The sequence below is a fragment of the Ovis aries genome, chromosome 4 (assembly GCF_016772045.2).
Source record: "Ovis aries strain OAR_USU_Benz2616 breed Rambouillet chromosome 4, ARS-UI_Ramb_v3.0, whole genome shotgun sequence".
In the NCBI taxonomy this organism is placed as follows: Eukaryota; Metazoa; Chordata; class Mammalia; order Artiodactyla; family Bovidae; genus Ovis; species Ovis aries.
Genome location: NC_056057.1, coordinates 42101782 through 42123756, shown reverse-complemented (window position 1 = coordinate 42123756; position 21975 = coordinate 42101782). Strand labels below are relative to the sequence as shown.

Sequence of the window (21975 nt, the reverse complement as noted above, 5' to 3'; positions counted from 1 at the left end):
TGGCATTTCATATTTGACGTTTTTTTTTTCCAGAAAAGTCACAGCAATATACATTGAAAAAAAGATTTGCCATTCTATTTATGTGCTGTCTGTTTTAATCTGTGAATGTCTTTCAAACAATCACTATATTTGTGTGTCACATATATTATTCTTTATCTGAAAGGTATAATAATTAGAGGATTATTACTGTCCTTGTGAAGTCAATTAGAGTCTTTTTATTTCTTTTTTCTTTCTTGTGACTCTATTTATTTCTTAACTAGTGTGACAAATGTGGCTTAAAATAACAGTTGTACTATTACTAGTGGAAAATGTGCTGGTAGTGGCAGTGCTGTTAACAGAAAAATGTCACAGAGCGCTCATTTCCCTCTTGATTTACTGCAGTGGTGGTTACAGAATAAGTTGTAATAAAAAGAATAATGGAATAGCTAATATTATAGAAGAGTGGAATTTTACTTTGATTTATTGAAAAGATAACACACTAATAAGCATCTAATAACTATTCACAAAACATAATTGTTGGGCTTCAAATTATTCTTTCACTATAAGCTAATCAAGATTTTAGAAACAATTCAAATTAATGGAAAAATACACTTTGCAAAATTAATGGTTACTCAGATTTAATAATAGTTTGAAAATGACAGAAAATAAAAGCATGCAAAGAAACTAAATATCTGTATAATATCAAACAAATTTCAAGCTGTTTTAATAGCCATTACTCAAAAATTTGATTAAGATCGTGCATATTATGATTATCAGAAAATTATCATGTACTACTGAGCTGGAAACACAAAATGATCCGTGATTACTAATAGGATTTTATAATCTGTGTCATTAACGTTACCAATAATCCAAATTCATTATGTTTGCAACATTTGGGAAGAAAAACACATAATATAAGTGTGCCCCCAAGTGGCTATAGGCCATTGTAAAAATGTAGAAAAATTCCTAAATGTTTTGAATGAGGGCCTTAGCTGGTTATATTCTCCAGTAAATCCTGGCTCTACCTTAGGCAGAGGAGTGATGGTTATAACCCTCCCCTTAGGCAGATTGTTATTTCTCCTATTTTTAAAGTTATTCCAAGTTAGAGAATGCATAATTCTCCTATAGTTTTTATAAATATTTTGTTTTTAGTAGATACACATTTATCAACCTTTCTACATGTGGCATAGCACTGTGAAAACACATTAAGTCAACAGAAAAGATTATTTTTTTCGCTTGTATACATAGTGTTTGATTATGTTAAGCCTGAGTAATTCTCTGTCGAGTATTTAAAAATACCTTTTGTGTTTAAAATAGGATATTGGATTGAGTAAGAAAATGTGTATTAGGACAGACTCACGGCCTATAAAAGTAGTGAGCCTATTTTTGTGATATACACAAAAACTGTTAATTGTTTATAAATGTTGTTAATCAGTAGGATATTGGATATCTATAAGTTATGTTGTAGATTTCACAGAATTTGAAACCCCCTTTCCATAGACCTTCTTCATAGAGTTGCCAACTCTAATATTTTGACACAAAGATATTACCCAATTAATATTCTTCTTCATTTAACTCTCCAGTCACTAGTTCTAAGAGGCAAAAGTTTATTTGTTGATCAGTTCATGCTTCTGGAAGAACTCTGCAAGAACTAGTTATTAGTGACCCTATTAGATGTAAGCCCACACCAGATTTCTGAGGCAGTGCAGTGTGTCTACAATTGGACATATGTTAGAGAGTTATGAGTTGGGGGTATTAAAAATCTAAGACAAGCAGGGTTATAAAACATTGTCAATCAGGAAGAAAAGACACAAATAACAGAAAAGGAAAATATCATTATAATCACATTTGAATTTTTGAATGACAAATACTACTTCCTTGAGATAGTATGAAAGCAAAAACACTAACTATACAGTTAAAATATTGGATTTTCAGTTGCAATAGAAGTTTTGAGTCTAATCAATTGTAACATTTCTAGTCTTAAGGTGAGTTTCTTCTAGCTGAAGTGTAACTTCCTGTTTCCCATTCTGTTACTTTGTTTAACCTCAAATTCTTTGTATCCACTTTTGTGAAGAAAAATTTTTTTAAATTTAATTATAGAATTGGAAGGAACAGAACAGTTTTTAAAAAGATAAACCCAACTGACCTCCAATGGCACCCCACTCCAGTACTCTTGCCTGGAAAATCCCATGGACAGAGGAGCCTGGTGGGCACAGTCCATGGGGTCACTATGAGTCGGAGACGACTGAGCTACTTCACTTTCACTTTTCACTTTCCTGCATTGGAGAAGGAAATGGCAACCCACTCCAGTGTTCTTGCCTGGAGAATCCCAGGGACGGGGGAGCCTGGTGGGCTGCCGTCTATGGGGTCGCACAGAGTCGGACACGACTGAAGCGACTTAGTAGTAGTAGTAGTTTAAAGTATTAAACTACTTAAAGTATTAAAGTAGTAGTATTTTTAAAGTTCTCAGAACAAGATTTCATAAATAAATGATGTCTATTAATTTTTTGCTAAGATCAAAATGAGTTATATATTTTTAAAAGGCCATTTTTGACCTTACCCTTTCTACCTATGTTATCTGAAATAGGAACTCTAAGCATAAGTCAGAGTCAAAATATAAATTATAATAGTAATACTATTTCAAAAAATTACTTTCTGGAACATTATCTTCACACTGATAGAGAAAAATAGATTAAAGTAGAACAGGAGAACAAAAAGACAAAGTAGTGGATAAAATGATAGTATTTGTAATCTTAATTTAAAATCTCAAAGCATTATATAGCTCCTAGTAAAATGTGGACTTGTTTAATAGATAATGGTTTTCAGCCAGAAAAATTTATTGAGTGCCTGAACTAAATGATTTCTTGTGCATTGTTTGTCCTTGTTATCTTAGGCTCCTTAATAACTTGTATTTTGCAAAGAAATTTCAAATTAATTGTTCTTAATATAACATTTTTATTTGATCATATTTGTTGATAACTCCTTGTGTTTTTGGAAATAAAGCCAGAAATGCTCTTGGGTTACTCACTGAATGGGGATCACTCTTATGTGCTTAGGTTGGAAATGTATTATAGAACAGTGAAGCAGTGACCCTGAGACAGGGCTACCTAAATCCACCAGAGCTACCTATTGGCAAATTGCTTAACTTATATTCCTTTCATCTCATCCAATTACCTAATCTAATTAGCTCTCTTTTCGGAGTAATTATAGATCTTATGCACTGCTCTCCTATCCTGACCTATATATATCACCTTCAAAAGTGGATAAGTTAAATATCAGACATGTTTTAAAAATATATGTTGTAAGTGATGCGCACTTTAAAAAAGGAAAAAAATAAAGTCATCTTTTCTGTTCATAAATAATGATTGTGTTCGTAATGCACCAAATAATCTTTTAAAGAGTACTCTTTGACCACTAGCATACCATATAACATTAGAAAGGAGCATATGCTACAAACAAGAAGCTCAGTTTCTCTTCTAAAATAATCTCCTAATTATTTACTCTTACTTCCTACTTCTTATTCACAAAGTTAAAACACACTAGTGCTAAGATATTTAATTATTTTTTTTTCTCTTGTGGTCACGATGTATTGTCCTCAAACCATTAATTGTAATAATGTTCCACGCTGCTCCGAAATAAAATGGGGGAGAGGAGTACTCCACTTAGGATGACTCTTCAGCCTGAGCAGTCTTACAGTGTCTTGACCACACATGGTATGTGGATTGGTACAGTTGGATTGGTACAAAAATACGTTATTGAAATCCTCAATTCTAAAGGTAAATTCAGCATTAATACTTTTTTTCTTCCTATGGAAAAGTAGCAGATAAAATTGTATGCATTTCTTTGGCATGTGTAATCTCCATCAAGAGGTACATGTATAGTGAACATTTCATTTGCACTGGTTGAAAAGGAGTAACTGACCAATAAAACACCACATATATCATCTTTGAATGTTTCTATGGTATAGGCACAGATATATTATCAGCAAAAATGAATACCTCTCAAATTCTGGCCAATGGAAATAATATAGAAGACATTGTTTTTTTCCCCCCATTGTTCTATGATTTTAAAATAGGCCACAATGCAGAATTTACTTCCAAGAAAATTCAGTGTCACTGATATGTACAGTAAGAGTGCTACCACAATGTATCAGTTTTCAGAACTGAAGGCATCAGACACCCCCAATCCTTGCTGCCTCAAATAAAGCTTACCAAAGAAAGGTGACAATACATTAAAATGTTTGTGTGAAAATTTTTGCCTTACAACACTAGTTATTCAAGTTAGTATCTATTAAAACTAAACATATCACACAGCACCTTTTATATCTTGAAAAGTGTACAGGAGCGGGAGTGGAAGAAAAAAAGCATTAATTAGAAAAGCCCACAGTCTTTCAGATTCTCTTTGATTATTATATCTGTAACTGCATCAAACACGAACTTGACATTTTGAGTATCTGTGGCACAGGTCATGTGGGAATAAATTTCCTTATCTTCTTTTTTTAAATTCAGGTCTAGAAACTGGTTCTTGATGTAATTCCCTGCATCTTCAAATGTATTTGGACCTTGTTAAAAAAAAAAAAAAGTTAAAGAAGTAAACCGTAATTGCATTTAAAAAGCGTACAATTATAAATAATCTTTAGAATTTTACTGAGTGTGCTGTTTGATGTGCTCAGGATTAAAAAATCAAAATGGCAATGGCTAATTATCAGGGATTTATAGAAAATCTACTTTGTGTTGGAAACTATGCCTACCCTATTGAGGGTTTCAAGTGGTTAAAATGTAACCTCTGCATGAAAACATCAAAATATAGTGGAACTACTAACATATTTGGGGCCTCCCCTGGTGGCTCAGTGAAAAAGAACCCACCCACCAATACAGAAGACGTGGGTTCGATCCCTGAGTCCTAGAAGATCCCCTAGAGAAGGAAATGGCAACCCATTCCAGAATTCTTGCCTGGGAATTCCCAAGGACAGAGGAGATCGGCAGGCTACAGTTCCTGTGGTCGCAAAAGTGTCAGGCATAACATAATGACTAAACAACAGCAACAACTAACGTATTTATACAACAAAGTGAGTAAGAAAGCCTAGACGTAAGTCAAAGACTATGCTTGTAAACATGTGCATGCGTGTGTGCGTGTGTGTTAATATGAACTAAAAGGAAAGAATGGAAATTGAAGATGAGTGGAATACATAATGAGGTAGTTTTTGAGCTGGACTTTGAAGGTAGGTAGGAGAGAGAAAAAAAAAATTGTGTGAAGGAAACTGAAAAAGTGATAGGCCTGTACTGTAAGATTCCAGCTATATAACATTCTGGGGAGGGCAAAAGTATAGTAATAGTAAAAAGGACAGTGGTTGTAAGGGTTGGAGGTAAGGAAAAGGACATGAATAGGTAGATCCCAGGGAGTTTTAATGTAGTGACACTATTCTGGGTAACACGAGAATGCTGGGTATCTGACATGCGTTTGGTATTACCCATCAGACTGTGTAACACAGAGTTTATTCTGATGTAAAATATCATCATGGACTTTGGTTAATAACGTATCAATATCTGCTCATCAGTTGTAACAAAATAAATGTATGACACCATGTCAAGGTGTTTTAATAAGGCAAATGATGGGAGCTGACCAGAGAGGAAATATATGAAAACTCTCTATTTTCTGTTCACTTTTTCTATCAACTAAAATTGCTCTAAGAAATTAAGATTATAACTTATTGGAACACATAAAGTGCTTAATTATGATTCTATATTTGATTTGCAACAATCAATACAACATTCATGTAATTATACTTAATTACATGACAAATATATAAGCATATAATTAATATTTATAAATAAAAAAGCTATAAGCAGTCATTATAGATTAGCCTAAGTAGCTATTTTGACAAAGTGCCACAACCCTAGTACATCTGGGCTACCCACATATCTAAGTGGTAAACTAGATTTATAACTTATGCTTGAACTAAGGCGCTCAGTCGTGTCCAATTCTTTGCGACCCCATGGACTGTAACCCATCAGGTTCCTCTGTCCTTGGGGATGCTCCAGGCAAGAATACTGAATGGGTTGCCATGTCCTCCTCCACAGGATCTTCCCAACCCAGGGATTGAACTCAGGTCTCCTGCATTGCAGGCGGATTCTTTACCAACTGAGCCACCAGGGAAGCCCATATTTGTGTTTAAACCATAAATATCTCCATTTAACACAGTTTCATTAACAACAGAGCATATAACTATTTACAAAAAAAAAAAAAAAAAAAAAAAACCAGTCTCCAAAAAAAAAAATACAACCCTTCTAGAGAACCTGACATTTATAGTCAATAGCAAACAGGGTCAGTACTAAAACTCTAGGAGGTAGGAAAACTGGAAAAAAAAAAAAAAGCTGTCACTATTCTCAAATTGACTCAAGATCTTCCTCTGGAAACTTAATTCTGACTTTGAAGAGTCACTGAGATCTAGTACAGCATTACAAAGTTTCATTGGGAAATATCTAAAAGATGCCAATTTGAAATAAAATTTATACTCATCATAATTTTAAGATAATATAGTTTGCAATGCCATTTGATACATTATATGGAGTCTCAGCCCTGTTTGGCCTAACCACTTCCCCTTTGTTCATTAGAGCTTTGCTTTAATGCAGGCAGTGTAGAGAGGGTTTCCTCTTTTATTTGTAAAATTCATTCCAATGTGGATCATGACTGAAAAAGTATCATAAGCCTCAAAACTCCTAAATATTATACATCAAGGTCCAGATAGAAACGTGTATCTCTATACAAGAATTTACTACTTTGGAATTAAAGGAAAAGAATCTTACCAGTATACTCTGGAAAGCAGATACTAAGATGCACTTTGGTAACTTTTTCTTGAAAGAGATCTTTTTTATTGAGAAACAGGACAATGGAGGTGGTTGCAAAGTACTTGTGATTACAGATACTGTTGAACAGGTGAAGGCTTTCATGCATTCTGTTCTGTTAGATATAAAAGATGAAAATGTGTGGGATTGTTGTTTGCAAGATATTAGTGGTGGGGATTATGAACAAGGATCTAGAAATAGCATCTGTCTTTGGAAGTTCTTAACTGAGTCGGGGAATGGGGTAGTCCTATTGGAAATCACAAATGCTTATTTTTTATCTCGATCTTGTCTTCCTTTTAGACTTACCACTTCTTCATCTTCCACCAGAACCATGTCGTAGGCACTGAGTGCAGCACAGAATATAATGCATGTAACTCCTTCAAAGCAGTGAATCCATTTCTTTCTTTCAGATCTCTGTCCACCTACATCAAACATTCTTTAAAACAGTAAGGATAACAGAAAAATGAATCTTGCAAATATCCTCCAAAATTTACATGAAGATGAACATTTGGAATTATAAATGAATGCTCTCATATGCTTAAAGGTAGTCTTTTAATTTTTATCGATTATGAAGTAAGTCTTATTCGGGTAACTTGCAGCTCAAGGACTACAGAAAAAGAGGACTTTTATTTATTTTTTGGTTTTCATGCAGGCATCCCAGGTGGTGCTAGTGGTAAAGAACCCGCCTGACAATGCTGGAGATGTAAGAGGCGTGGGTTTGACCCCTGAGTTAGAAAGATCCCCTGGAGGAGGGAATGACAACCCATTCCAGCATTCTTGCCTGGAGAATCCCCTCGGACAGAGGAGCCTGAAGGGCTAGAGTCCATAGGGTCGCAGAGAGTCAGACTGAGGCGACTTAGCATGTATTTACACAGGGTGGAGTAAAATAATTCACATACTGACTTTGAGCAACTGGGAAATTTACAGCAGTTTGAAGTTTAGTAAGATATCGTTGGCCTTAGAGATTTTGATCAAAGACCATCTATATTCTTAAATTACTAGAGCCCAGAGAAGGTTGAAAGTTGTCATAGTTCTGATGCTACAAGTCTTGCTTGTTCACTGAGCTCCTCCTACATTCATTTCATTAGTTCATCTGAACAATTTCCATCTGCCTGCTATGTACTCGACACTGTGCTAAGCCTACTGACACAAAGATAAAAAGCTACAGTCACTGTCTTCAATGAGCTTGCTGTCTTGCAAAGAGAAAAATAAATTATTATATTTTTTAATAAATATTCTAATTTGTTGTTGTTGTTCAGTCACTAAGTCATGTCTGACTCTTTGTGACTCCATAGACTGCAGCATTCCAGGCTCCCCAGTCCTTCACTGTCTCTCGGAGTTTGCTCAGATTCATGTCCATATATATATATATATATATATATATGTACACACTAACATAAAAGGTTAAATATGAGCCCAGAGGATGATTTAAGTCACCTTGAGTGATCATGAAACTTAAAGGAAATGTTAGAAAATTTGGTCCTCCCTCTGGTTTTGTGTTTTGGTAAAAAGCACCAATGCGGACAGAGAAACTCGATAAAGAAGCTAGGAATCCTTTGTAATCCCCCTCTTTCCCTTATCTTCCATATAGTGCACATGTGAAATGCAGTTTCTAATTCACCCACTCCTTTGAAACTCCTCTCTTGCACAAGCCACCACGGTTTCTCACCAGGGATACTATAGAAATGTTCTAATTGGTCTCCCTGTTTCTAAAAGCTCTAAAAACAAATTCTCACAGCACTCAGAATTTTATCCTAATGAAAATCTTATTATACCACTTTCCTGCTTACAATTTTTCAAAGGCTTCTTTTCCCCTTAGTGTATGCTCAGTGACTTCAGTTGTGTCTGACTCTTTGTGACCCTATGGACTGTAACCCACCAGACACTTCTGTCTCTAGGACTTTCATGATGAGAATACTAAAGTGGGTTGCCATGTCCTCCTCCAGGGAATCTTCTGACCCAGGGATTGAATCCACGTCTCCTGGATTTCCTGCACTGCAGGTGAATTATTTACTACTGAGCCACCAGGGAAGCCCTTAGCATCAAACACAAACTATTTTTTGATGACCTCTAAGGTTCTACCTGTTTTTGTTCGTCCCTACCTTTGCAAGCTTAGTTCCTACCATTCTTCTTTTCAATGCAATCCAATCACAATGCTTTTCATTCAGCTCCTTTAATATAAATCTAACTTTTTGCTATCTTAGGACTTTTGCATAGTCCATCTCCCTTCCAGGCAACATGGTTCAGTTCTTCCTTCCATAAGACTGTTTTTTTCCTCAGTGTCCGGGTCTTAATATCAATATCGAGATTTTGCAGATAGCCACCTAGAGCATCCTTTGTAAATTGTTAACTCTTTCCACTGCCCATTTACTTTCTGTTGTATCACTCCATTTCTTTTATAGTAATTGTCACAATCAATGACTGTGATTTATTTTTTCATATGCTTACTAGTTATCATCTCCCTGATAGAATAGTGGTCTCATGAGGACAGGGACCTTATCTACACTGCTGCTGCTAAGTCACTTCAGTCGTGTCCGACTCTGTGCGACCCCATAGACGGCCTCCTACCAGGCTCCCCCGCCCCTGGGATTCTCCAGGCAAGAACACTGGAGTGGGTGGCCATTTCCTTCTCCAATGCATGAAAGTGAAAAGTGAAAGTGAAGTCACTCAGTCGTGTCCGACTCTTAGCGACCTCATGGACTACAGCCTTCCAGGCTCCTCCGTCCATGGGATTTTCCAGGCAAGAGTACTGGAGTGGGGTGCCATTGCCTTCTCCAAACATGCAATAAATACTTGCAAATAAATGAATAGTTTCCATGTTAATGAAATGGAGGGAGGATTTTTACCCAAAGTGAATGTCTAAGTCATCAAGGAATGAGAGAACATGGCATGCTTGAGACAAGCAATTATATTTTGGAGAATGTGAACATTATGGTAAAATATTGAAATTTATGGCCTGAGTCAGCAAATATATATTGAGCATTTATTACATTCTAAGTGTTAGATTTTCAGTCTTGCGAATCTTCTGATCTGGTTGTAGTGGTGGTAGTTGTGTGTGTGGTCTGTGTGTGTATGCATGTATGTGAAATGGAGTGATCAGAAACTGCAGAGAAGATAGTGTGTAAAAAGAATGTTCCAGATAGAGGCAATAAGAGCAAAAGCAAGAGCAAAGGATTTGAGCACCCAAGAGTAAGCCTGAGGTGTTAGACCAGAAATAGATTTGCTGTCTTTTCTATTACATGAGAAGATCAGTTTTTATATTGTGGTCAATGGCAATCCATAGGTGATTTTGAACTAGGGAATTAACATTTGCTTGTGTGCTTACTGTTAGGTCACTTTGATCTGAGTTCAAATCTGAAGACAGATTTGATGAGGAAGAGACTAGAGGCAAAGGAAAAATTACAGGGCTTTCATAATAGCTTGATCCCAAGATATTAAATATTCAACACCAAGGAACACCCAACCTGTACAGATATTTCAAAGGTAATAACTATATTGGGGTATTAAACATCAGTCAGCTGACTTATTGGAGATAATCAGAAGTACCACACATTGTACTTCTCTTTTGCTTAATATTTGACATATTAATTAATCCAGTAAAGAACAGTCGTATAGAACTAAAATTCCTCAAATATGTGTGTACCAATGCAAAATCACTCCATTTAGTAGTATATTGAAAGAGAAGTTGCTCATATTATTGAAGACGATGTTTAGGAGTTCGATAGTTACATGGTTTAGAAATTTAAATTTGGTCTCAATAAAGACTATTATGGGGTTCCCTGGTAGCTCAGCTGGTAAAGAATCCACCTGCAATGCAGGAGACCCAGATTCGGTTCCTGGGTTAGGAAGACTCACTGGAGAAGGGTTAGGCTACCCACTCCTGTGTTCTTGGGCTTCCCTTGTGGCTCAGCTGATAAAGAATCCACCTGCAATGTGGGAGATCTGGTTCGATCTCTGGGTTGGGAAGATGCCCTGGAGAACGGAACGGCTATCCACTCTAGTATTGTGGCCCGGAGAATTCCATGGACTGTATAGTCCATGGGGTCGCAAAGAGTTGGACACGACTGAGGGACTTTCAGTTTCACTTTCAAAGATTATTGCTGCTGCTGCTGCTAAGTCGCTTCCGTCGTGTCCAACTCTGTGCGACCCCATAGACGGCCGCCCACCAGGCTCCCCCGTCCCTGGGATTCTCTAGGCAAGAACACTGGAGTGGGTAAAGACTATTGTAAGTGCTGCTAATTACCAAACCCTCTACAGTTTGAGACTTGCAATATAAATGGAGGAAGAGGACAGTTTTGACTTAAAGGTTATAATATGTAAAAATTAGCCAACAAATTTAATTTTTAAAATTTAGTAAACATCCTTATGGAAGCAAGGATGATAAATATGCATTCAGACTTTAAAACTTTTAGTCGACAATTATTTAAACTTCACCGTAAAGTTATAAGATAGGTACAATTATCTCTTTGAACAGCTTGCCCAAGGCTCATTAATCCAGTTGATATTTGAGGCTGCAGGTGCCATGTTAGGTTCTTTATGTATGACAGCTATGTTGTGAATGTTAAGCTTTGTTGTGAAGTTCATTAGGTCTACTTCCTTAGACTACAGGTCCTAACAAGTACATCTACCTACTGTTAGCTGTCAAATCCTCACCAAGTAGAGTAGAAGCATATTTGTTGTGGAGCCGCCTTTCCCCAGGTCAGAAAATACCTTTTTGTGTTGCCAAACAGATAACAGTGCAAAACTTTAAAACTTACCCCTTCCCAAGGGTTATGTTGCATTCTTTTAATGGACATCTGGTTATCTCCTGACTTTGATCATTTATCTTCTCTGAACTCTGCTATTGATATTAACACATATGTGTGAAAAGTAGCTATTCTCCTTTTTAGTCAAATATTTAGTTGATAAGAGGTATAAGTTATGTAAGTGATCCTTAGCCCACGGTTCTCTCTCTCAGCATATCTTACAGCCTCCCAAGGAAGGAAGGACAAAGATTAGTCTTTAGGTTTTATTCATGTTGATAAAATGGCTTCTGAAAAATCTTAGATTGCATGCTAATAATCTTCTCATTTTATGACTCACTTGATAAAACTTTTTTTTTTTTTCCTAATGCAGAGTGATGTTAGAGACACAGGTCCAGGGAGCATTGACCTTTTTTCTAATGTCATCTGCTGTCACTGAACTGAAAAGCTCATTGGCAAAGCAGATCAGTGGCTGGAGTTTTGCTTTAATATTGATTCTCTTGGATATTACATTTTATTTTGCTGTTGTTGTGGTAATTTATTTTTTACATGTCTTTTCATGTTTATATCCTCTAAATTTTAATTGGGGCTTACATTAGAGAAGGGAATGGCTATTCATTCCAGTGTTCTTGCCTGGAGAATTTCATGGATGGAGGAGCCTGGTGGGCTATACTACATGGGGTTGCAAAGAGTCAGATATGATGAGCAGATAACGCTAAAGCATTATTATCATTGAAAAAAATGTGGAGATTCCCAAAGTGGAGCATGTAAGAAATATAAATACACACTTCATCATCACTTTTCTGAGAAAAACAATAATAGAAATCAGAGGACAACATGTATATTTGCTGACTGAATATCTGGATTGGTTAAATATACTGGGACAATTAATGAGGTGAATGGATATGTGATGTGGCTTGAATATCCTTAATTGCCTGAATAGTCAAGATAACTAGAGCTTTGATGACATTAGATGGAACTTTCAGTTCTCATTTTGAAAAGTTTTTTTTGTTGCTTGATTGACTTAATACATGTTTCCTTAAGTCTGATTAAGAAAGGATTCTTAAATATTAAAATGTGTTTAAATGCCTGACATGTATTATGTAACTAAAAATTCACAGGTCAGGGTTTTAAGCAACAATTGAACATCAATTATTTGTTAGACTGCCCATGGTATTAATATAGGGCAAGCCATCAGACTTTTATGGCTTTATGTTAAACAGTTGACTAAGCAGTTGAGTTTTATAGTCCATTTTAGACAGTTGGAAAACTATTGAACTTTACTAATTTATGTTAAACAATTGGCTAAATATGGAGGAGGGCATGGCAACCCACTCCCGTGTTCTTGCGTGGAGAATCCCATAGATAGAGGTGGGCTACAGTCCATAGAATTGCAAAGAGTTGGACATGACTGAAGGGACTTGAACACACAAATATTTAACTACATGAGATTATTCATACTTCATATTAGAATAGGTTATTATGAAATAATAGGCCCTTTATATACTTTCAAAGTCATTGCATAGTCTAGGATAGCTATAATGCTAGTGCAGCTAATTTCTTATAAGATGTCTTTGCTCATCCTATAAGCATGTGACTCTCTTGGAAAAATAACAATTTCTGACATCCTTTATGTATTTGACCACAGAAAAATAAGATCTAATCTGAGTAGAAATTTATTTTAAGCTCTTGTGTTGAATGGGATGTATTCAACATATTTGACTATATCAGAATTGGTATAACTTTTTAAATTTTATCTTTCTATTGATGTATAGTTGACATACAAAATTATACTATTTCATGTTACAACCTAGTGATTTGACATTTATATACGTTGTAAATTGATCCCCACAAAAAATCTAGGTATAAGGTCCTGAGGTGGCTACCTGAGTCGGGGCCACCAGGTGTATCTGTGTTCCCACTGCACGTCTTAGTAAAGGAGCTTCACTAAGTCTTTCCCTGGTGCCCAGTTCTGAAAATTAATTAGGGCAGATGCTGCAGACAGAAAGAATATGCACCGAGGTCATTCTAAATCCCTTAACTGCTGGTTATTAAAAAACAGAATCAAAAGGATTAACCACCATAAGGTAGCCTGGGGTCGCTAAACTCCCGTAATTGTTAATATCATTATATATTTCCTACTAAATTTGTGTGTAACTTAAAATGCCTACAGAAGAGTTCTCTGATTATTGAATAATATAATGCTTAAAGTCATTAAAGTAAATTCTATCATGAGAATAAATTAGACATCATGTTATATAACATAATTTTGATAACATTAGCCATGAACATACCTGTAACAAAAGTATAGTTATACATGATTTATTGCTTTGTGAGATCTAATAGAGGATAACAAACCTAAGCTGGGCTACAATTGCTTGATAGACAACCAGAGACACTCTTAAGCTGTCTCATGTTCCAACAGAAATGAATGTACTGGGCATGATTTAACTTCAAATTCAAAACAATTATAATTTATTTTTTTATCATAGATTGGGTAAATCTATGATATTGTTGAAAATAGTTACAATTACAAAATCTAAATCTCTACATTGTGATAGTTGCTGACCTCTTTTCCCTAGCTTCCATATAGTTTTATCTCCTTTCAATTATTTTAATCACAGAGCAATAGGAAGAAAGGACTTCTCTATAACTGATAACTCAAGTGTAAAAGGGTTCACATTTGCATTGCATTTTCTATTTACATAGTAACTTCTGTAAAGAGAAATAATTTTACCAGTTTGACAGTTGAAGATTCTGGTATGATAAAAAAACACTCCAAGGTAATTTGCATTAAATTAGGTGATACATGATGATACAGTGCATTGACAGAGAATTTTTTCATTTTGATGTTCCTGTTTAAAATTCTACAGTCTTGAATTTAATATGTAAATTAACTTTATCTTTAAAAGTTTTAGGATGATTTATGCTATGTGAATACAAATCAGTGCTAATGTAAGTACCTAGGCACTTACCGAAATGAAGTTGGAAGGTACTTTATTTTTATACTTTCTATTTTAAAATACTATGATATTTTACACTGTGAATGCCTGTGTACTTTTGGATAATCCTATTTAGTACTTCAAAAAAAAAGTGATTTAGCTGTGAGAATTTAAGGGATTAATTATCTCAATTGCTGTGACTATTTAAATGATTTGAAATATTTTTAATGATTTAAAATAGTTCCTTAAAAGTATCTATAACTGTGTTTTTTACGCTTTATAGTAAAATTTGAATTTTTTTAAAATTTCATTGCTTAAATATTATTTCTAGAGAAATTCCCTACAGTCTTTTCCTCATAAATGATGTCCTTAATTACACATCCTCTTGAGCCAGAGAGAAAGCAAAAGCTAGTAAGAAAACAAAAGAGCTCAAAACCTGTTTTAGTGGGTGGGAAAGAGGTAGTGGTTGCATACTATAGAAAATATTAAGACTCAAAATGAGTCTTAATTGAGCTTCAGTCCAATTCACAAATATCTTACATTTTAGCATTGCTACTGTTTGAAGAATTAGCAAGACCTTTCTCATTCCTTCATATGAGCCAACAATATAAGAAAGTATTACTTATACAACTTAAAATGCTTTACAGAATTAACCACAGAATTAGAAAAGGAAAGGAAAATGATGTACCAGTGGAAGTCTAGTGTCCTAATGCAAATGCTGTATTCTACTTGGTTTTTTAAAATGTATAGATAATGATATTACTTGGTACTGAGTGAACTTGATGTTTCAGGAAATGATGATTTCCTGAGCTTTTGTGTGTTCATTGGCAGTTTCACACACACCCTCCTTTTAGGAGCACAGACTTGTGAGGTGCCAAAGAGCCCTGGCAACAGGACTTGATCTCCCCAGTGGGCTGTCTTTTTATCCCTCTTCCCTCTTCTCTCTGAAGGGAATGATGGATGACCAGCAACATTGGAAGAAGCACTTACTCTACAGGACAAGAGTGGTTTCCAGCCCAATTTACCTCATAACCCGTCAGGGTTGAGCAGTGTAAGAAGTATGGTTTTTGAAGTTAGAAAGATAGCCATTTTAATCACATTTCTCGCATTTCTGTGTGTGATCTTGGAGAAACCTTCTACCTGTTTTCAGCCTCCATTTTTGACTCTTTGTCTCACGTAAGGATAGCAATACCCATTCATCATATTACAGTAAGGGTGTAAAGACCATGCTCATTGCTGCTTGGCACAGTACATTTATTCCTCCAGACAGGATTAAGGCTGACTGAGTGCCTGCTCTGAGTTAGTCACTATGTAATCACAGGAGATACAGCTGTAAGCAAACATGGCCCCTGGCCTTCTGGACCTCAGATCACGTGAAACAAAAAGAGCAAACTGATAAACAAGGCAGCTTCATGTAGTGGTAAGTTCAAAAAGAGAAAATGGTATCATATCAGTTGCATAATGATACTGGCTCACATTGGTGTGGCTGGAAAGAACTGTTTGTGTATCTTCCCAGTTCTACATTTAGTGGCATCGTGTTTGTAAGCTGAACATGGCTATTGTTAGGGTGTTTACACCCAAGAAATCCTCAAGGGCCAAAAATCAGTCTGAACCCCCTCCATCCCTGGGGGCTTGTGGTTACATATTTACCCACACTCTGCAGGATATAGTTATAACAGGGACATTTAGGGATGGTTAATAGATAAGGTGGTCAAGACTCCATGAGGGGACAGTGTTTGACTGGGAAACTTAATAAGAAGGGGCCAGTTCTTGCAGAGATCTAGTGTCAGAGTATTTTAGTTAAGAACAGTAAGTGCAAAGACTCTAAGACTTTGGATGTTCAAAGAACAGAGATATAAAAAAGATAATTTATGCTAGTGAGCGTTTCCGACAAGATACTAGATTGTTTGATGTGGTAAAGAAAAACTAGGGTTGGGAGTTTCTAGATGTTCAAGATGTGACGTTAATTCTCAAAACTGAGACAGTTTTAATAATAAGACAATTTAGGATCCGGAAAATTCCATTAGCTATACATAAGATAAGCTAGCACCAAGTTATAATTCTCTCCTGGGACTTCAACTAATTTTTTACAACAGCCACATTAGACAAGCAAAGAAGAGATAATTTTATTTCTCAACAATTGCTGCTAATTAATGGGGACTCTGTGATTGGAACCTTGGTAGGATTAGCCCCAAGGCCTGCAGTCAGCTTCTAGCCTGTTTCAGGGAGAAATTTGGAGAGGAGAAAGAGTCAAAGAAATGTGAGTGTGCCAAAATTGCTTTGAGAGGCTTAGGAGGGGTAGAACAGAGGAGCAATTGGATTTGGGCTCTCCAAGTACAGCCCTGAAAACTGGATCAATGATCAGGAGTCTGCAGAAAGTAGTTGCCAAAGAGGAACTGTACCAGAGTGATGACAGGCCTGAAGACAAGCTGCTTATGTTTGCCAAGAGATGTTGATCCCAATTTTTGCAATTCCTTTATCCTGTTTGGTCTTTCATTCATCTTTCAGAAAATTAATTATTTGTGTGTTTGACATTAATGGGTAGTTTTCAGGGCTTTCTTCCATATTAACTTGAAAGTATCCTGGCCATCTGTGTAATAATATTCTAATTAAATACTGTATGTCAGTAATTGCAATAGTTTTAAAGCAATTAAACTTTGATCCCACTGAAACAATCTTTCCTCAATGGATACAAATAATTCATGTCACCTTTTCCCATTTTTTTTCTACTTTTAAAATATATTCCCATTATTGAATGCATGAATGACTTAATTATGTTTTTATTAATTAAATAATTATGTTTATGTTGCTGCTGCTAAGTCACATTAGTCGTGTCCAACCCTCAGAGACCCCATGGACTTATGTACCCTTAATTATGTTTTAAGGGTACATCTAGAACATGGTTTTAATGTCTAATATTCTATCTCAGGGAGAAGGCAATGGCGGCCCACTCCAGTACTCTTGCCTGGAAAAACCCAAGGGTGGAGGAGCCTGGTAGGCTGCAGTCCACCGGGTCACAAAGAGTTGGACATGACTGAGCAACTTCACTTTCACTTTTTAGTTTCATGCATTGGAGAAGGAAATGGCAACCCACTCCAGTCTTGTTGCCTGGAGAATCCCAGGCACGGGGGAGCCTGGTGGGCTGCCGTCTATGGGGTCACACAGAGTTGGACACTGACATGACTTAGCAGCAGCAGCAGCAGCATTCTATCTCATCCACAATCATAGGGAGAGGTACTTAAGTGTCAAGGGACATTTTCTAACACTATAGTATGGATTTCTATTTCTTGGTATAGTAAATGGATAATTTTACAACAGAATTGCTAGGAGGGTCTTGATAATGTGACAGCAATGAAAATAATGGACTCATACCCAAATCATGCTTATGAAATAGGTCTTGTTATTCCAGTAGATAGCATCACATTCAAATAATTCTCTTCGAAATTATTTGCATTTTTAAGTGAAGTAAACAAAATAACATTTCAAGCAAATGGGAGAGTAGGAAGGTACAGAAACAAGATCCTTGGCACCTGTTGCATCAGTGTTATTTAAATGTATTTCCTTTTGTATTTTCAAAGTAGGATATCAGTTTCAAGTATGAGGAAACTAAAATCTAGCTCCCACCTGCTCAAGAAGAGGTATTTTTTTCTTGAAGAGGAGGATGAGGCTCAGGATCAGGATTGGCATGGAGAGCTACAGGAGGACAGTGAAAGACCATGGAACTGAAGTACACGAGGCCTTGTGAACATGCCCAAGGCCTCACTGCACTTGATCGTGGGTTAGAGCTCTTCTCCATAAAGAATATGTGCTTGATGCATATTTCTGTTGAGAGTTAAAAAAAAGACATTTGCTCATACCTGAAATGCAAGTCTTTAAAGGAGAACTGAGTTTCAATGATTCCAGTTGTTTTCACTCGAGAATGTAGAACATCTTGTTCATTCGGGACATAGCCAGGAGCTGCTATTCTGTCCAAATCATTAAGGTAGCTAAAAAAAAAAAAAAATAGCATATATAGTTTTAACTTTATGTTAGAAGGTACCAGGATTCAGTACAAATGAATTTTTCATTTAGAGTCCATTGAACTGATTAACCTCCAGACTGATGCTTTTCAAACTCTGCTTCTCAAAATTATAAGAGCTCAGGGGCTGGGATGTTGCAAGCACTGGGTGTGACACAGCTGGCCTATGGGTCCTTTTGAAAAGGCAGCTGGGTGAGTGCTGCCGTAGCTTTATTTTACAAGGCTGATATGATGGATTCACTGGTGTCTGAATAGGCATTTGAGAGGAAGGCTCTCCTTACAGGACTTAGATCATCCCTCTGCCAAAAATGCTTTCTTGTAATGATGGTCACTAGACTAGTCTCAAAATGCTGTAGTTTGTATTTAGGCAGTTGGAATTTTAAGAGAGTGGCTTGTTTTAGTGTTGTGGTCTGTTGGTTTTGTGTTATTTCTCCTGGATTGTCTAGTTTAGGAATTGGAATTGTTTTTATTAAGTGCCATGATTTTATCCAGTTAGGTCAGTAGTAGAAGAACCTTTTCACTTTCTTTCTGGTTCGTGCTGGAACTACTTAGTTACGTTGCTGACCCACTCCTGAGTCAGTGCTCCTGAGGACAGAAAGCTGAATTTATACGCTGTATACTTTCCTACTTCCTCTTCTCTTCCAAGAGTGCCTCAGCATGTCCTCTGCTCTTCTCCAGAGGCCACATTTAAAAACCCTACTATCACCAGCCAAAATACTGCCCTCTTTCTGCCCACAGGATCTAGGGGTGGTGAGAGCCTGGAATGAGCATGATTAAGCTATGTGCTCTAGAGGAGTCTATTAGATTAGAGGAAATAAACTGCTTTTAGCTTCACCCTTCAAGCCAGATCATGCTGCTGGAGTAAAGCTTTATTGCTTTAAAAACAGTTGAAATCCACCTGTTCTATACTTTTGATACTAAGGTTTTAGGAGCTTAGCAATATGGCTATTTCTATAAAAATATTAAATAGGGATACTGATAGCCTAGTAAAGTTTTTATGATCAAATTGGCTTTTATATTGAACCAAGTTTATACTTATAACCTAAATAAAAAGATCATAATGGACATACATTCATCTAGACAGAATTTGAGAGGTAGAATATAACTGAGTATTAGTTATTGTTCAACAGTTCAATTTTTCGGTTATACCTTAAAGCCTAGCACAATGCCTTAAAAGTTAATGCTGTTTGTTTTTGAAAATTTAGTAACAATGTAGATAATTATTCTTGAAGGATATTTCTGATTTTAAGCTGAAATAAACTAAGAAGTGTCAAGTGTCCCAAAAGGATTTTGGTCAGGGACAAATAGACAGTCAGACTTCAGAAACACGTATATGTATAATGTGAAAATTGATCACCATGTTTTTTCTAATAGTTTAATTTTATTATAAAAAGACAAATCAAGGTATAAATAAATCAGAAGAAAATGTTAGAAGATATTTTGTTTTATCTATTTTCTCTGTTTCTGAAGCAAGTTCTTTGGTGAATTTCTTGTTTACTCAGACTGCATATGTGGTAGTATACTGTTGGTCAGTTGGTTCATGCAGGAGCAAAAACAAAAGCAATCCGAACAGAAACATACCTAGAATGCTTTGGTAAAGACACGCTCTAATGTACTTCTATTTGCATACATAAATGATGCCAAACAAAGCAGAAGCATTGGCAGAGTGACAGATTTGCATCTAAAATACTCATTTTAATAAACATATAGAATTTGGGTGCTCAAGCCTGTGGTCTAAAACTTAAAATCAGCCAGAGGCCTGAAATACCTATAGTTCAAATCACTTAAAAAATATCATTCTTTTCCTAATCATGTACAAATAGCATCTTTTTCAGTGAAGTCCATGTTGAATCTTAAAGCATGTAGAGTTTGTCGCACACTAGACAGCCCCAATCAGCAAACTGTAAAGTATTACTAAAAATCTTTCCTGCTCTCACGATGCTTTTCTGTAAGTTTGCTAGTGCTGATTGTGGAGGGCGAGGTGTTATGTCACCAACATTCCCTGATCAGGACTCATCCCTTTATTGACCTCAACTAAAAGAGTCTTTACGTTTGACAGAAAATCAAATATCTCATTTCCAGAAAAATTGGATGAATAGATTAATAGACAGGTACATGAATGGATAGATGGCATGAAGGAAGGAAAGGAAGAGGGAGGGGGAAGAAAGAGAAAGAGAGAGGAAGGAAAAGAGATACAATTCCATTACAGAATGTATATGAGGTAAGCTGGATGTGGTATCAATCTGACGTTAATTTTAGTTTAAAATGTTAATGTAATTAAGTATTTTTTAAAAAACCTGTTAATTTTTGGAAGAAAGCAATGGAGGTTCAGCTAATTTAGTAAGCTTTCACTTAATTTTCACTTTAAGAATCCATAAAGGCAAAAAGTTAACATTTACATTGTTTTTAAAAAACGTTGTAAGAAAACTTTCTTAGACACAGAGGGAGGAAGTCAACTTTCTTCTTATTTTCTACTGTTCTTTGCAAATTGATCTGGGTAGTTAAAAATCACTGCATTAGTGGCAACATTCACAAAATTGGTACAGAGATTTATATATTGTTTAACTTGAAGAACTGACAAATGTTTTTAATATGAATCTGAAATGTGATAGCCTCACTGTAAAATTTATTTTGTCAAAGAAAAAAGCTAACATTAAGGGACGTCTAAGAAAAACAGTAAAATTTCATTTTTTTTTGCCCATTTAGGGTATGCAGTATGTAATTATTTTTGATATCAAAGACCAAAGAATTTGGTAAACATAATGTAATATAATTGCAAACTTATTTCTGACATTATTTTAAGGGAAAATGTCTAACCAATAATGTGTATCTAAAATGAAATATATTAAAATTACAAGTATCGACCTATCTTTCTCTTCATCCTTTTCCAGAACTTTGCTAAGCAACATTTTATAGGAATATTCCACAATTCAGTTTCTGTTTAATTGTGACTGCCTTTTTCAATGAGTCATATCAAAAGCAATGTTTTCTATACTATAGAGTAATATTAAACCATTGTTTATGTAATCAAAGGGCGATACCCATTCTCCATGTCATCAGAGAGATAAGAATAGGACTTTCCTCCAAGGGTAATATGTTCATTGGATTTTGGAATTTTAAATGAACATGAATGAGCAATCACAGAGGACTTTTGTTTCTGTTATGTTTTCCTAGAATTTATATGGTTTGTTTTCTGTCCATAATCCTTCTTATTATGCTTAAAATCTAAAGTATCATGAAAGTTTTTTTTTTATTCTGTCCTCAAAAATTTTTCATTTGTTTAACCTTAACTGTTTTATTTTTTAAGTACATCTAGTATGTTCTGTTGGGAGTCCATCAGAAGAACTGCATATATACCCATTCACACATTCATTTGCAGGGACAGAAATATAGAATACGTACTTACATCATATTTGTATGCATGTGCACACATGCTTACAGGCATGTAA

General features: G+C 35.7%; 1 protein-coding gene across 2 annotated transcripts in view; it reads right to left on the bottom strand.

Annotated features, from left to right (window-relative positions):
* Positions 1–434: 434 nt before the first annotated feature.
* Positions 435–21975, bottom strand: part of GNAT3 (G protein subunit alpha transducin 3) — a 57087-nt gene continuing 35546 nt past the window's right edge. For both annotated transcript variants that reach the window (XM_004007811.6, XM_060414640.1), the window contains 4 exons: positions 18366–18494; positions 7131–7260; positions 6786–6939; positions 435–4540 (listed from right to left, as the gene is read on the bottom strand). In XM_004007811.6, coding sequence (XP_004007860.1) covers positions 4350–4540; positions 6786–6939; positions 7131–7260; positions 18366–18494 — 604 coding nt within the window. In that variant the 3' untranslated portion in view covers positions 435–4349. The remainder of the gene's footprint in view (positions 4541–6785; positions 6940–7130; positions 7261–18365; positions 18495–21975) is intronic.